The sequence below is a fragment of the Chanodichthys erythropterus genome, chromosome 6 (assembly GCF_024489055.1).
Source record: "Chanodichthys erythropterus isolate Z2021 chromosome 6, ASM2448905v1, whole genome shotgun sequence".
NCBI lineage: Eukaryota > Metazoa > Chordata > Actinopteri > Cypriniformes > Xenocyprididae > Chanodichthys > Chanodichthys erythropterus.
Window position 1 is genome coordinate 14,225,202 of NC_090226.1, and position 14,808 is coordinate 14,240,009.

At 34.2% G+C, this 14,808-nt stretch overlaps 2 protein-coding genes across 2 annotated transcripts; both read left to right on the forward strand.

Moving 5' to 3' along the window:
* Positions 1 to 640: 640 nt before the first annotated feature.
* Positions 641 to 3,491, forward strand: golt1a (golgi transport 1A). The gene is made up of 5 exons (XM_067387312.1): positions 641 to 1,509; positions 1,802 to 1,893; positions 2,728 to 2,906; positions 3,136 to 3,199; positions 3,355 to 3,491. Exons 1-5 carry the CDS (start codon positions 1,485 to 1,487, stop codon positions 3,394 to 3,396), a joined length of 402 nt encoding a protein of 133 aa, XP_067243413.1. The 5' UTR covers positions 641 to 1,484; the 3' UTR covers positions 3,397 to 3,491.
* A 1,429-nt stretch (positions 3,492 to 4,920) lies between these two features.
* Positions 4,921 to 6,756, forward strand: kiss1 (KiSS-1 metastasis suppressor). The gene is made up of 2 exons (XM_067387314.1): positions 4,921 to 5,052; positions 5,529 to 6,756. Exons 1-2 carry the CDS (start codon positions 4,968 to 4,970, stop codon positions 5,792 to 5,794), a joined length of 351 nt encoding a protein of 116 aa, XP_067243415.1. The 5' UTR covers positions 4,921 to 4,967; the 3' UTR covers positions 5,795 to 6,756.
* Positions 6,757 to 14,808: the final 8,052 nt, after the last annotated feature.

The following is a 14,808-nucleotide window of genomic DNA, read 5'->3' on the forward strand; positions in this document are numbered from 1 at the left end:
TTGATTGATTTAATGCATCCTTGCTGAATAAAAGTATTCATTTCTTTAATTTCTTTTCAAAAAAATAAAAATAAAAATTCTTACTGACCCCAAACTTTTGAACGGTAGTGTATAATGCTACAGAAGCTTTGTATTTCAGATAAATGCTGTTCTTTTGAACTTTCTATTCATCAAGGAATCCTGAAAAAAAAGTACACAACTGTTTTCAACATTGAAAATAATCATAAATGTTTATTGAGCAGCAAATCAGTATATTAGAATGATTTCTGAAGGATCATGTGACACTGAAGACTGGAGTAACGATGCTAAAAATTCAGCTTTGCATCACAGGAATAAATTACTTTGTCAAATATATTTAAATAGTACACAGTTATTTTAAATTGTAATAATATTTCACAATATTACTGTTTTTTATTGTATTTTTAATTAAATAAATGTAGCCTTGGTGAGCAGACGAAACTTCTTTTAAAAACATTACAAATCTTAGTGGTTCCAAACTTTTGGACTGTACTGTATATATATATATATATATATATATATATATAATTTATTTTAAGATTATTGCAAAATAGGCAGGGGGCAGAGTTTTTTTTTTTTTTTGGCACTTGTTGCTTTTTCGACTCACTGGTGTAATTTCCTGTACAGCATCATGGGTAATGTAGTTTTCCACTAGGAATTCTGCTGAAATAACGTGGGCTGACGGCTTTAACAGAAGCAAATACCATGGATTAACAACCTCATAGCTCCCTGTAGGCCTGTCTTTAAAAGTTTAGAAGTTATTGTTCAAAACCTATTTCCCTATTGAGAAAATTAATGGAGAAACTATGAAATTACATTGCATTCTGACTAGTCGCCGCCATGTTTTAGGACACCCTCAGGAGCATAGACACTCAGGAGCGTACAATGAACGAGGAATATTAGTAAAATATCTGACCTTTGAATGCCACTCTTGACAAGTCAGAATCAAGTAGGCCTATTCCAGAATGTTTTATAATAATTTGGTTTATCTAGTTACCAAAAGGGTCCCTGATAAAATGACTATTTTTATGTATGCAGCTAATATGAATGTACAATAATTTGCCATGCCAATAAAGCACATTACATTATTTATTTATTTTTAGTTTGGAGGGCAGGTTATATTAACAAATTGTGAAAAGGTGTTAGGGTGTTCTTGTGGCAGCATCAGCTGTCATATTAGAGATTAGTGGGATGTGAGGTAAGGAAATAAGGGCAGAGGGTGAGCGGACACATGGAAGAATGAATGGACTGTGATAGAGTGTAAAAGAGATAAAGTGATAATCAGGCAGAGCACTCTCTCTCTCTCTCTCTCTCTCTCTCTCTCTCATCATTCTAATACATTTGGTTAATGTTCACCCTACGGTAGGGTTCAAAAGTCAAGTATTTATGTGAAACAGACAAACCAGTAAAAACCAAGGAACTCAAACCGGGAGATCCGAGCCAAGAAAGACAACAGAGGGGAAACCATGATCACAATCACTGAGTTTCAGAGTGAGTGTCTTTCTTTCACTGAATATAAATGAACCGCTGTATTAGTTACAGTTCTGTGCAGTTACAACTGAGACACTGGTATGTTCATTCTGACTTTTAATGTAAATTTTTTAAGTGATTGTAAATGAACAGAATGTAAATCAGTACATTTAGAGAATATTTTAGACATTTTTGTTTGCAATAGTTATAATATTGCCATGCAGTGTTCTCCCTTTTAAATGACCACAGTAATAATTGCTTGATTAAATTATCTACGAATATAGCTAAACAATCTGTTCTATCTGAATTCTAGAAATCGGTGTGGGTTTGTCAGGATTCGGCATGTTCTTTGTGCTGTTTGGAATACTGCTGTACTTTGACTCGGTCCTGTTGGCGTTTGGTAATGTAAGTGCTAATGAGCTGTTTAGACATGACACAAACTAGATCTTTGGTCATGGGAAACGTTTCTTAAAGGGATAGTTCATCTAAAAATCCAAGATTCTGTAATCTGCTCAACCTTATGTCACTTTTACCAAATATAACTTCTTTTTTTTTTTTTTTTTTTTTTTTGCAAAATATATAGTTAATCTATTCCATACAAATTCTAAATCCAGAAATGTTAATAAGCTGAGAAACGAGGTCGAAATACATAATTTTTATTCAACACTTTAATTTTAGGTGAACAATCCCTTTAAGTGTGTCAGAAGATGACGTTTAGGTAAGCTTTTTTTTTTTTAATTAACTTTTATTCTGCAAAAATGCATTAAATTGATCAAAAGTCACAGTAAAGACTTTTAACATTGTTACAAAAAAAATCTATATTTCAAATAAAAGCTCTATTTCAAACAGAAATACTGAGCAGCACAACTGTTTTCAACATTGATAATAATCAGAAATCAGCATTAGAATAATTTCTGAAGGATCATGTGATACTGAAGATTGAAGTAATGACTGAATAATATATATATATATATATATATATATATATATATATATATATATATATATATATATATATATATATATATATATATATATATATATAAATAGAAAACAGTTATTTAAATAGTAATAATGTTTCATAATAGGTTTACTGTATTTTAATAAATAAAGCTTTGCTGAGCATATACAATTTTCTTCCAAAACCATTAAAAAAATCTTTTGAACGGTAGTGCATGTATAGGCATATTATTTATTTATTTTGTGTACTTTCCTAACATTTTCTTTCTCTTATATCAGATTCTGTTTCTGTCTGGTCTGGCCTTCATCATTGGTTTAAGGAGGACAGCCCACTTCTTTTTCCAGAGACAGAAGCTCAGAAGCTCCACCTTCTTCCTAGGAGGCGTGGCTTTAGTTCTACTAAGATGGCCTCGCATTGGCATGCTAGTGGAGACCTATGGCTTTGTGCTCCTATTTAAGTGAGTAAACAACAGTTGAATCATACCCTGTCCTTGTGTGTGAGGCAGGCGCCTCCATTTTGTTAAGATGTTCCTACTTCAAACCAACCAAAATGCATTTTGCCCAAACTCATTTTGAAACCTTTTTTTAGCCTAAATACATTCTGTTCATTTGCTAGGCAATTGACATTGTTCTTAGATTGTTCCTCTTCTAAACGAACAACTAGCAATACTCTGCGTTGTTTTATAGGTCTTTCTTTCCAATGGCCTTTGGATTTCTCGCAACAGTCTTGAACATTCCCTTTTTAACCACGGTATGGAACAAAAGCTATTTTACGATGTTTGGATCAAAATTTAATTCTAGCTAACAATTAGATTTAAACACAACCAAATTATTTCTTTTTACAACAATACAACTACATTCACAGAATGACTAAACATTCCTCATTGTGTCTTTGTTCTCTTTCAGATTTTAAACAGGTTATCTGGAAGTAGTTCTTCAATGGTGTAAAAGTTGTGTGGTTTATTGTATTTTAATATTTTAGCCATTGTTTAATCTTTACTATATAATAACTTAAGAATGCTATTTTTGTGTTCATTTATTTTAAATACATATCTTATATATACTATACAATATCAGGATTTGATGTGCACAAGATGTATGTCTGTATTATTTGCCTCTTGAGATGAACACAAGCAAAAATAAAATGTCCGGTGATATTGATCTGCTCTCAAGTTATGAATACATATTTTAGAGGAGTGCTTTTCCAATAATCTCATTTCTATTCCATCTGTCTGCTCCCCCCAACTTCAATGAATACCCTCAAATAGAAAATCAAATGAATGATATTGAGTTCAAATATATAAAGGCTTTGTGGTTCCGGAATTTTCCGGTGAAAGGGATGGGTGGTGGACCCACCCCGGGGCAAAAAGACAAGATCAGAGGGAAAGAGGGGAGGGTTATGGAGGTCTGCGACCCACCGGGGAGGCTATGACGCAGGTAATGTTGTATGAGAAAGATAAATTGTGTCTGAAGGTTGTATGAACCAAACGCAACCTCCATACTTGCAAGTGTAAAGGTAAGCCATTTACTTCATAGTTCTCCCACTGTACATGTTTGCCTTGAGTTGCATATGTGTAAAGATCACATACTGTATACTCATTCTGTGTGATGGTCTATTTGAAGTCTATAGGTTTTGGATGGTTTGATATATGTATTTACATTTATGCATTGGAAATGATCTCATTTTTCAAAGTGATTGACAGTTTATTACTGAAGTTTTTTTCTTCTTTAATCAGTACATTTGTTCACTGGAATTGCATTTTAGCAATCTACCCAAGAAAGTCATTTTCCCAAAAAAAAAAGGAATCCAGGAAAAAAAGGAATCCACTTGTTTGTACTGTCTATGCTATTCAAAATGTAAAGAAATGTACATTTTGATCCTGTCAATTCCATGTTCACTTTGAGCCTGTGCAGTTATTAAGAATGATTTTCATTTTTCTTATGCACCTTTTACATTGCTATTTTATCATTCAGCAGCAATCATCAGCATTTTGGTTACAGAATGCCTGATTAGTTTATATTTATTTGTTGTATATTTTTATTACATTATAATATTATTGTATTATATATATTTTTTATTTATAATATTTTGTTTTTTACATCTGTGAACAGTAGAGGTAAAATGAAGATTTCTGATGCTTTTGATAACTTAAATTCTCTTTGAAGTGTGTGTGTGTGTGTGTGTGTGTGTATGTGAGAGAGAGAGAGAGAGAGAGTGGTCCCCAAGAGGGAAACAGCATAATCATACAGAGTTATGTTTTTTGAAGATGTAAAAATGCAGAATGTTTGTACAGTATCATTACTGTAATCATTATGTCTATGGAAAGTCCCCATAAAACATGGAAATCCAACATTTATGTGTGTGTAAGAGAGAGAATGAGAGCTTATGAGTATGAAAACATACAGATAAATGTCACTGAAACGTGTGAGTCTTTTAATAAGTATGCATGATTGAGAAAACAACCACGTATACTGGTTTCTAACTGCATTTATTTCTTGCAGAACAAAAACACATTAAAATGATGCTACTTACCATCATTTTGATGCTGTCAGTGGCGATTGGACACACATACCCTTCAGGGCATTTTCAATATTACTTAGAAGGTAAGTTCAGTAATAACTTCTAATGAACAATATAGTAAATATTAAACTGTGTGTGTTGTTAAAACTGATAGATTCTCGATTCATTGTATAGCTTTTCAAAACTGTGTCTTACAACATTGTTGTAACATGTTCTTATGAAAAAACATTAAAAAATTAATTATAAGATATATCATAAGCTTGGATTATACTTTATCCGATGGTCAATTTAGACACTCTACTAACTATAAGTAACTTTGCAACTACATGTCAGCTAATACTGATAGAGTTTAGTAGACTGTTAGGTTAGGGTTAGTACAATAAGTTGACATGAAGTTGCAAAGCTACTTAATATATAGTAGAATGTCTGAAGTGGACCATCAAAATAAAGTGTTACCTAAGCTTGTATTAGACATGAGATAAAAATATAACTGTAAAGCATACAGTTTAATTTGTTTGAAGTAGGCCTGTGTCTCATATCCCAGCTTTTGTTGTATCAGATGAATCTCCTGATGAAACATCACTCCGGGTTCTCAGGGGAACTGATGCTCGTCCCACAGCTGGATCTCCTTCTCCCAAGCTCTCAGTGCACTTCTCCATGGGTGCAGGTCCTCAGCGGAGCACATGGTGGTGGTCTCCAGAAAGGCCTTACACAAAGAGAAGGCAGAATGTTGCGTACTACAATCTCAATTCTTTTGGTCTCCGCTATGGGAAGAGAGAACAGGACATGCTTGCAGGATTTAAACAGAAGATACCTGTGAAGTGAGGTCCAGTGGGCCTTTTTTAATACTGTTTATTGTTCTTTTCATGTATTCCTTGTGGTAATTTAATCATGATTGCCATAAGTTAATGTTTTTTACTCTAAAATAATGGTCCAGCTCACAAGTAATTCTGGAGTGACTAGGTTACAACTGAGTGATTAGTAATGCATCTCAGTACCTAAATTTATGACTTACTGTATATGGATTGGTTCTTATTAGCTGAAGTGTTCATGTAGTAGCTGCTTATTTTTCCTGCATTACTTCCATTATTCTAAAGTGTTACCCATTAGTGGAATAATTAATAATCTTCGGTATAAAGAGGTGTAATGATAACAAAAATGAACAAAACAACCTGCATACAATGACTTTATTTGGTGACATTTAAAATAAAAGGTAACATTTTTTGAAATGACTGAACTTAATGCATTAGGTTAAACCTGTGAAAGTGTGAGTGTGCATGCATGTGCTGTACTTCCTGTTCACACACTCTGGTGATCACAAACCTAACATAGTTTTTTTGTTTTAAATTGTTCTCAGGCTTAGCCTTTTTAATTACAAATAAACTGTGAAATACTTCATGTTGCCACATCAAGCACATATATACAGTATCTCACAGTGAGTACATCCCTCACATTTTTGTAAATATTTTAATATATCTTTTCATGACAACACTGAAGAAATGACACTTTTCTACAATGTAAAGTAGATGTTATAGCCTACACCATCTCACTGTAAAAAATGACCATGATTTTAACAGTAAAAGACTGTAAAAATGCTGCGGTGAAAAACTGTCAATTGGTTTACAGAAAGTTTCCGTACTATATACGGTGAATAACTGTAATAGATCTAACGGTACATTTAATGTAATTTTACGGTAAAATACCGTTAAATTCACAGTTTTTGGAAGTGAAAAATAACAATTCATTGTAAAATTTACAGTGAAAAAACGTAAATTGACATTCCCACAATTCCCTGCGTGACACTGCACATTTGATATATTTTTGTTGAAATAACTCTGTTTCTTCTTCGTTTTTCTCATTTTTTTTTAATCAGTTATGTACATTAGGGTTTTATGTTACATCTAATGTTGTTAAATTAATGTTTATTGCATTTTTAAAATTTCATGCATGTTACCATGATGGTGTTTAGTGTGTGTGTGAATGACACTGTGTGCACCTTCTATATGTTAGTGTTGTCCTTTTCAGCTTGTGGAAAAGATGCTTGAGATGAACTTTGATTCATCATGTGACTCTTATCAACACTGTGTTTGGTGACTGTCAGTGTATTATAAAGGTACAAAATAGATATTAGTACTTCATTAGGTTGGTAAATTAACATTATATCAGTTAATGAAATTATTTTTACCATAAATTTAACAGATTTGTTTTTTTACGTTGCTACTGTATTTTTTACGGTTAAGTTCTGGCAACCACAGCTGCCATTTTTTTACCATAAATTTTACTGGGATAAATTTTACAGTGAAGAGCAACAATTCTTTTTTCAGATCCTTGGAGAGTTCTTTGCCATGAGGTGCCATGTTGCTTCACTTCCAGTGACCAGTATGAGAGAATGAGAGCGATAACACCAAATTTAACACACCTGCTTCCCAATCACAGCTGAGACTTGTAACACTAATGAGTCACATGACACCAGGGAGAGAAAATGGCTAATTGGGCCCTATTTGGACATTTTCACTTAGGGATGTACTCACTTTTGTGGTCAGCGGTTTAGACATTAATGTCTGTGTGTTGAGGTATTTTGAGGAGACAGCAAATTTACACTGTTATACAAGCTGTACACTCACTACTTTACATTGTAGCAAAGTGTCATTTCTTCAGTGTTGAAAAAATAAATAAAATGTTTACCAAAATGTGAGGGGTGTACTCACTTCTGTGAGATACTGTATATATCCATTTAGCCTATTTAATTTAAATCTTGAAAATCCCATCAGGCTCTCTCATTATTTCTGTATTTAGGCCAATATTTGTTGAGCATGGTAAACTGTTGCACTTACAACCAAAATAAGCTGCTCACCATATTAAAACAAAACAAAACTGTATATTAGTTTTGTTTTTGATCATCAAAATAGCACAAAGCTTGATTATCCTCAAGACTGGACTTAAAATTTCTATTTCTACTCTGTTATATACTAGAATTGTATATTAGTAAAGAAACAATTGGTAATAATCTGTAAAAATTCATTTAAATTTTATTTTTATTGAAGTACAAATTTCAACAATCAAAGCATCTCTTTCAATGAGCAAGATGTTTTGGTACTGTATCTTGAGTGTTTTGCCTTATTTAAAACTGGTGACGCTCAAACCACAATTTTCCACTGACTCTAGATGGTAATCATCATCACAGTGTTTCCGTGGTTGTGCCTTTGAGAGGGAACTTGATCAGCACTGATACAAATATTAAAGATCATCATAAGAAGCTATTTGAAAAACTAAATAATTAGTGTGTGTGTGAAGTCATGATGTGGATTATACACCCTGTATTCATTATTACACTCTGCATGCTTTTCTTCAATGTGCTGGCAGGTAAGACACGTGGCACAAAATTTAAAACATTTTATTTTTCTGATATATTTTGTAATACATTATGCTCAGTAGGATGATTGCTCAAAACCAGAAGGCTATAGCTTAATATAATATTAATATATTATAAAACAACAAATATATGCAAGATTATTTTGAAATGAATATGTGATATGCAACTTTGTAACATATCTGAAACAGAATATAGAATAATACAAAAACAGCACACATTTTATTGATCACCTATCAATTTGTTTTAATACAAATTAAATGTATTGATTCCCACAGGTAGTGAGACGAGTAAGACTTCAGACAACAATTGGTAATTCTGTAATTCTCAAAATGAAATCTTTTTTACTGAATAACCAGTTGAATGTATCCTGTCTACAACCATAACAAATGTTAGATTTACAATGTAACACATTACGTTTAGCCTTTGAGATGTAGGCAACTAGGCTTATTTGTATTTTGACTTCTGTGAGAAGTGATAGGCCTAAGTTGCCGTGCAAATCGGCTAAATGACTTGAAACTGTCCTTGTCCTAACTACATAATTAAATCTTGTGATGATTCCAGCTATCAACATTTATTTATGCATTGTTTTAGTAAAGTTCTTCATCCGTTGTTGTACGGTATCATCTGCTTCCTCGTTTTCTTGGTTGTCATTCTCCTGATTCTTCTCTTTAAAATAATCTCCTCGATGCAACGTGGTGAGTGCAATACAGTACTACTTTTTTACAGTACGCACATTTATTCCTTAATATCATAGTAAATGACAAATGCTTTATTATTATAATTACGTGTTTTTTAATGAATAATATGAAGCTTTATTTAATATGTGTGTGATTTTTTTGTTCGAATTCAGGCCTTAGAAGAGACCACGTGACCAACGAGACGGTAGAATCAACCGCTTTGAGTCCGAATAATGTATTAAGTATCTCTCCTCTTTCAGGCGACGGTAAAAACATGTTTTACACTTAGTCTTACTGTTCGTCCACTGAGGATTTCACGCTAAATTTTGGCCTTGTCAACAATTAGGTGGAGATGATTCATCCTCTACAAGTTCTGGGACTCCTGAAGGCTCGGTAAGTCATTTGAAAACCATTAACTTCTTCCTCACGCAGCTGAATGCCGTCCATTACGTATTCCAGACGCATTATGTGCGGTAAAAATGAGTTTTTTGTTTTACATGGGATTTTGTCTTTGTTTGTGTGTCAGCTGGCAGATCTTTCCAGTATCTCTCAGCGGTATGTAAGCCTTCAAGAGCGTTCCAAGACTTCTGACTACATAAATGTTTCAGAGAGTGTTATTTCACCTGGACAAGTGGACTTTAATAATAAAATAATGGCTGTAGACTATGTGAATGTTAAAGAGGAGTCCCGACGGAAAAAGATCAACAGAAAAGGCCAAGCGAGCTGTGATGACGGTACAAGTGTTAGCAGCGATGCGAGTAATGAGTCTGCTGTGAATTACTCCATGGTTGTCTTTACTAAAACAGATAAGTAAAAGATGTGATTAGCTTTTATATTAAAAAAAAAAAAAAATTGGCTTAAACGAATCAATCACCCAGAAATTAAAATTCTGTTATCATTTAGGCTACTCACCCTCATGTTGTTCCAAATCTATGAATTTCTATAGCTATGAACTATATATAGCCTATATACAGTCAAACCAAAATTTATTTAGACACCTTGAACATTTCATTCATTGATACAGTTTATTCACCGTAGTTTAAAAAATGGTAATAAAATATGACAAGATCTCAGAGTTAAACTGTGTCAGAAAAAAAATTATCTTAATTATGTCAGATAACACTTAAGCAAAACATGGTCAGATCAAAGTGTCTGAATATTTTTTGGTTCCAAATTTGTATCAAATTTACTGGTCCACTGTATGAAGAATTGTTGGGTATAATATGTCACAGTTTACTATAGTGTCCTGCATCCACTAGTAAAAATATACCAAAAATGTCTGAATAATTTTTGTTTCAGTAGATTTTGCCCATAAGAATAAAAAGTCAATGTGGTCCCAAGTAACATTGGATTGACATTTCAATTTATGTACAAGGAAACAAAAATCTTCTTTTGTGTTTCACAGAAGAAATTAAGTCACGCAGGTTTGGAACAGCATGAGGGTGAGTAAATGATGACAGAATTTTCATGTTACAGTTTAATTGTCCCATTAACACTGTGTAAAAAGGTGTGCATGTATAAAGTTACAAATATTCATATTTTCATCACAAAAACATGGTTACATAAACATAATGGATAGGAGGCATTTCACTTTTCCAGTGAATTTTCAGGCGTACATTTTAGTGCATTTCTCAGATCATAAAACACCACATCCTGACAGGAAGGAACCAGCCATGCATCTGTGAAAGTCTTACAGTAATAAATAACTAGTTTAAATGTGCAGACATCAAATGCTGTAACATGATAACAAACATGCCCCTACTTCACTATTGACATTTGCTTTTCCACTGTCAAAGCATCATTTTTCATTTAGGGCCTGAGGAAAACCATAAAAATCTCACGATGAACCAGGAACGCATCTCTCCAGAACATTGTTATAAAAGGATCATTTTTAAGTGTAACTTTGTCCGCCACATGTTTGCTGCAATATTTAAGATTTGATATTTACAGGTTTAATATTTGACACATCAAAATGTCAATGTTAATGTGGTGGATCGCATCAGCTTGCACTAACAGTGTCCAACCACTTGGTGGTATCAATGGTTCTGCATGTGTTGCTATATAGTGATGAAGTAGTCACAATGAATGTGAACTTTGTGTAAAGCTGTGATGTTATTTTGAATACAATAACTATTTATCCGTGCGTGAACCAATGTTATCATCCTTCCAAAAAATGTTTCAGTGATTTAAACAAACCTAAACACACAAATGAATAACTGATAAGCACAAACCCTCAAAAGAACCCAAAGGACTTTAAAAGTCACCCTCTTTATTCTGATAAGACACAGATGTTTAAATAATTAGAGTAGACGCCCAGCTTCCAAGAAACGCTTCTATTTTAAGTTCGCATTTGAATTGAATTCATTACAAAATTAGTTTTGTATTGCAGCATTCCTTTCAGGTACTGCACAGAGTCAGTCTTTTGTGTCTTTATGACTTTTGCTACAGCGTGTTGAACTTCGTGTCATAGAAGCTTTGCTACAGACATTCATAAACACACCGCCTGCATGTGGTTCTGTTTAGGGATTGAAATAAATACAGATCATTTCATAACAGATGCTGAAGTTGAATGGTTTTCCATCTTTAGTGGCAGGGCAACAAAGAAATGCAATTGCATTGCTAACATCCGACTGATAATGGATTTTAATCTGTCTGCTTTATAAGATACTCAGCTGCACATCATTATGTGTTTAATACAAGAAGATTGTTCTTAATATATTTTTAATAAAAATGAAACCTTTTTCTTTATAAAAAAATATCATTGTCACATAATCAAACATTTAATTAAAAAAGTGCTTTTCCACAGGCTGTAAAAAGGGATTGACTGTTACGCAACGTAAACCAATACAAGGATTCCGAGCATTTTTGGCACAACCACAGAGGTTTGGCGTGTGAAATTTGGTGGTTTGGTTAAACAGTGCTCTGTTGTCAAAAATCTCCACCAGCACATGCAAGATCTGTGTTGTAGTCAAAAACAGCCTTATTGAGTTGGTGTGGCCTTAAACCTTTTTTCTTTCATTTTTTTTTTTTTTTTTTCATTGTGGCTTTTTTCTTTTAATATAAACCATACAGATGGCTTATTCCAGTTCTGACATTTTGCACTAAACAACAGCTTTGCACAAAGAAGCTGAAACTCTGTGGTCATCAATGCATTGCTAATAAGCCAGTGTCATCGAATTATGTTGTGAAACGTGCAGTATAAACAATTGATGAAAAAAAGAAAAAAAAAGGCTGTTGAGATATACCAAATGTTATAAGATATCATTAAAATGTCTTAATAGCTCTAATGTTTCATGCTAAAGTCTTCAGCGTGTCAACAGTATCACAATGGCTTCATTATCTAATTCAATAAAACCTGCTGGTATGTTGTTATTTCCTTGTGAATGAAAGTTTGACCACCAAAACCTCACATAAATAAACTTCTGTAGCTTTATTGCTACACCAAATTACATTTAAAATGTTTAGGGCTGAAGGAGTGGATTGCATATTCTGTTAGTTTTTTAACATGCTACAGTGCATCTTAAAGGGTTAGTTCACCCAAAAATGAAAATTATGTCATTAATGACTCACCCTCATGTCGTTCCAAACCCGTAAGACCTCCGTTCATCTTCAGAACACAGTTTAAGATATTTTAGATTTAGTCCGAGAGCTTTCTGTCTCTCCATTAATTAATTTCAAACTCTTGAATTAGTACTCTTTGTGTGAATTATATCTTCCAAAGAATCCTATTATAGTTTTGTTATAGTTAAAATGTGTATTTCCATATTGATTTGTCTTATGGTAAGTCAGACCAAAAACATGTATATACATATATATATTTGTTTTTTGTATGCTATACCATTTCTATTTTTGCCCTCTCCTGTAAGATCTGTTGTAAGAACTCTCTCCTGTAAGATCTGTTGTTGTTTTTTCTTTGTCTTGGTGACGCTAACAGCTCTTACTCATTTGTATAGTAACAATGTGAATTAAAAAGGAACTAATGTCAAATTGATGTCCCATTGACAGACACACCCAATTAGTCTCATGAAATTTAATAACAAATGTGTGTGTGTGTGTGTACATTGTTTTTTCCATTTAAGGTAAAGACAATGACAACAGATGAATAGTTCTGTTAAAGGTGCAATATGTAATATTTTTGCAGTAAAATATCCAAAAACCACTATGCCAGTGTTATATATTTTGTTCACTTGAGTACTTAAAATATCCCAAATGCGACTGTGTCATAATAAAAGTTCCGCTGCTAGTGAGGCGCGTGTTGCGCAATCTCTCCAGCAGCCTCGTTCAGCTCCCACAACACTCGGTCCTGCTCTGCTTCATACTACAGTAATGTTAATAATCGCATCCATGAACATAATTTCTTCCCGACTACAATTCCTAATCTTTTGCACCGTCCGTTGAGATGAAGACCACATGTCTCAAGATTCCACTCTAAAACTTGCCATCAAGCTACGCCTTTGTTTTGAATAGGCTTCTAGCGACCTCTAGCGGACAAAATTATTACATATTGTACATTTAAAGCTGCAGTCCATAAGTTTTGCCTCTTTGTCGCCATCTCTGTTTGAAACCTGCAATTGCAGTTATTTGCAGAATTATCATCTTTACATGGGTTGTGCATCGGCACGGCTCCTCAGCAATCTAATGTTTGCTGTCAGTCACCACACCGGATAATGTAGGCCTACTTTGGAATCACTGATTCTATTGGAAGTATGACCGGTAGATGTCATTTGAACAAGTGAGTAAGATCTCTGTGTCATGACCACAAGCTGGAGTGCCCTATTTAGCCTAGGGATGGGCATTTCAAGCAAAAATAATATTCGAAAATCGCTGGGAATTATTCGATTATTATTCGAAAATCGCACCCCTCCCCCGCACCTGCGCATCAACACACAAACAGTGGGAGAGAGAACATTCACGCTTTCAATCTGTATGATATTGATAAACTGTTTAATTCATTGGAGAATATGCTGTCTTAACTCAAGCCATATAATGATTGTAATGTGCTAAAACATATTAATATGTTCGTTAATATAAGTGAAAGTAAAATCTGCATGGCCATTCATAACAGTGCGAAGCAGAGCGAGCGCTTTCAATTAATTCCTACGTTGAGCTTCCGGAGGAATAAACTGAAAACGCTCGCTCTCCGCCAGTGTGGACTATCAGTGTCGCTCGCTCGCGGCGTTCGCCTCGCTTTTGTCCAGTCCGGCACCTTTTTGTGGACACGCACCATGAATGACTGAGGGGATTTTACTTTCACTTTCAAATTAGCGCCAATTCGGGAGCGGTGACAAGTTATGATACCGATGTTGTTCCTGAACACCGGCAACACCGACTATCGCAGCAAGCTTACCTCAAGCCATATTGATTTTAGTCTGCCCAAACTCGTTATATCATTGTGAACAGCCTGAATGACGGCACGTGTGTCGTGTGAACACTGATTTTAACGTCTCTGTTATATGCCACGCTTGTCTATGTTCTGCTGTTAACAGCTTTTTAGGTGCGTTATTGGCAGCGCGCGCGCCTCCCTCTGGTTACATGAACGTGTCACCTTTTAGAAACATGAGGATTTTTCTAAGACGACAATCGCACAACCTATTCGATATTCTATAATTAAATCGACTAATCGAATATTCGAAAATCGTGACACATCCCTAATTTAGCCACCAGAGGGCACTCCAATCCGGACGGTTTCTCACTTCTTCTGGACTTCATTTCCCATAAACCACTTCCCGGACTCATCATCCCATCATTGCTTTCAGCTGTTTTGCGTTTGATCATTTGTGTCTGTCTAT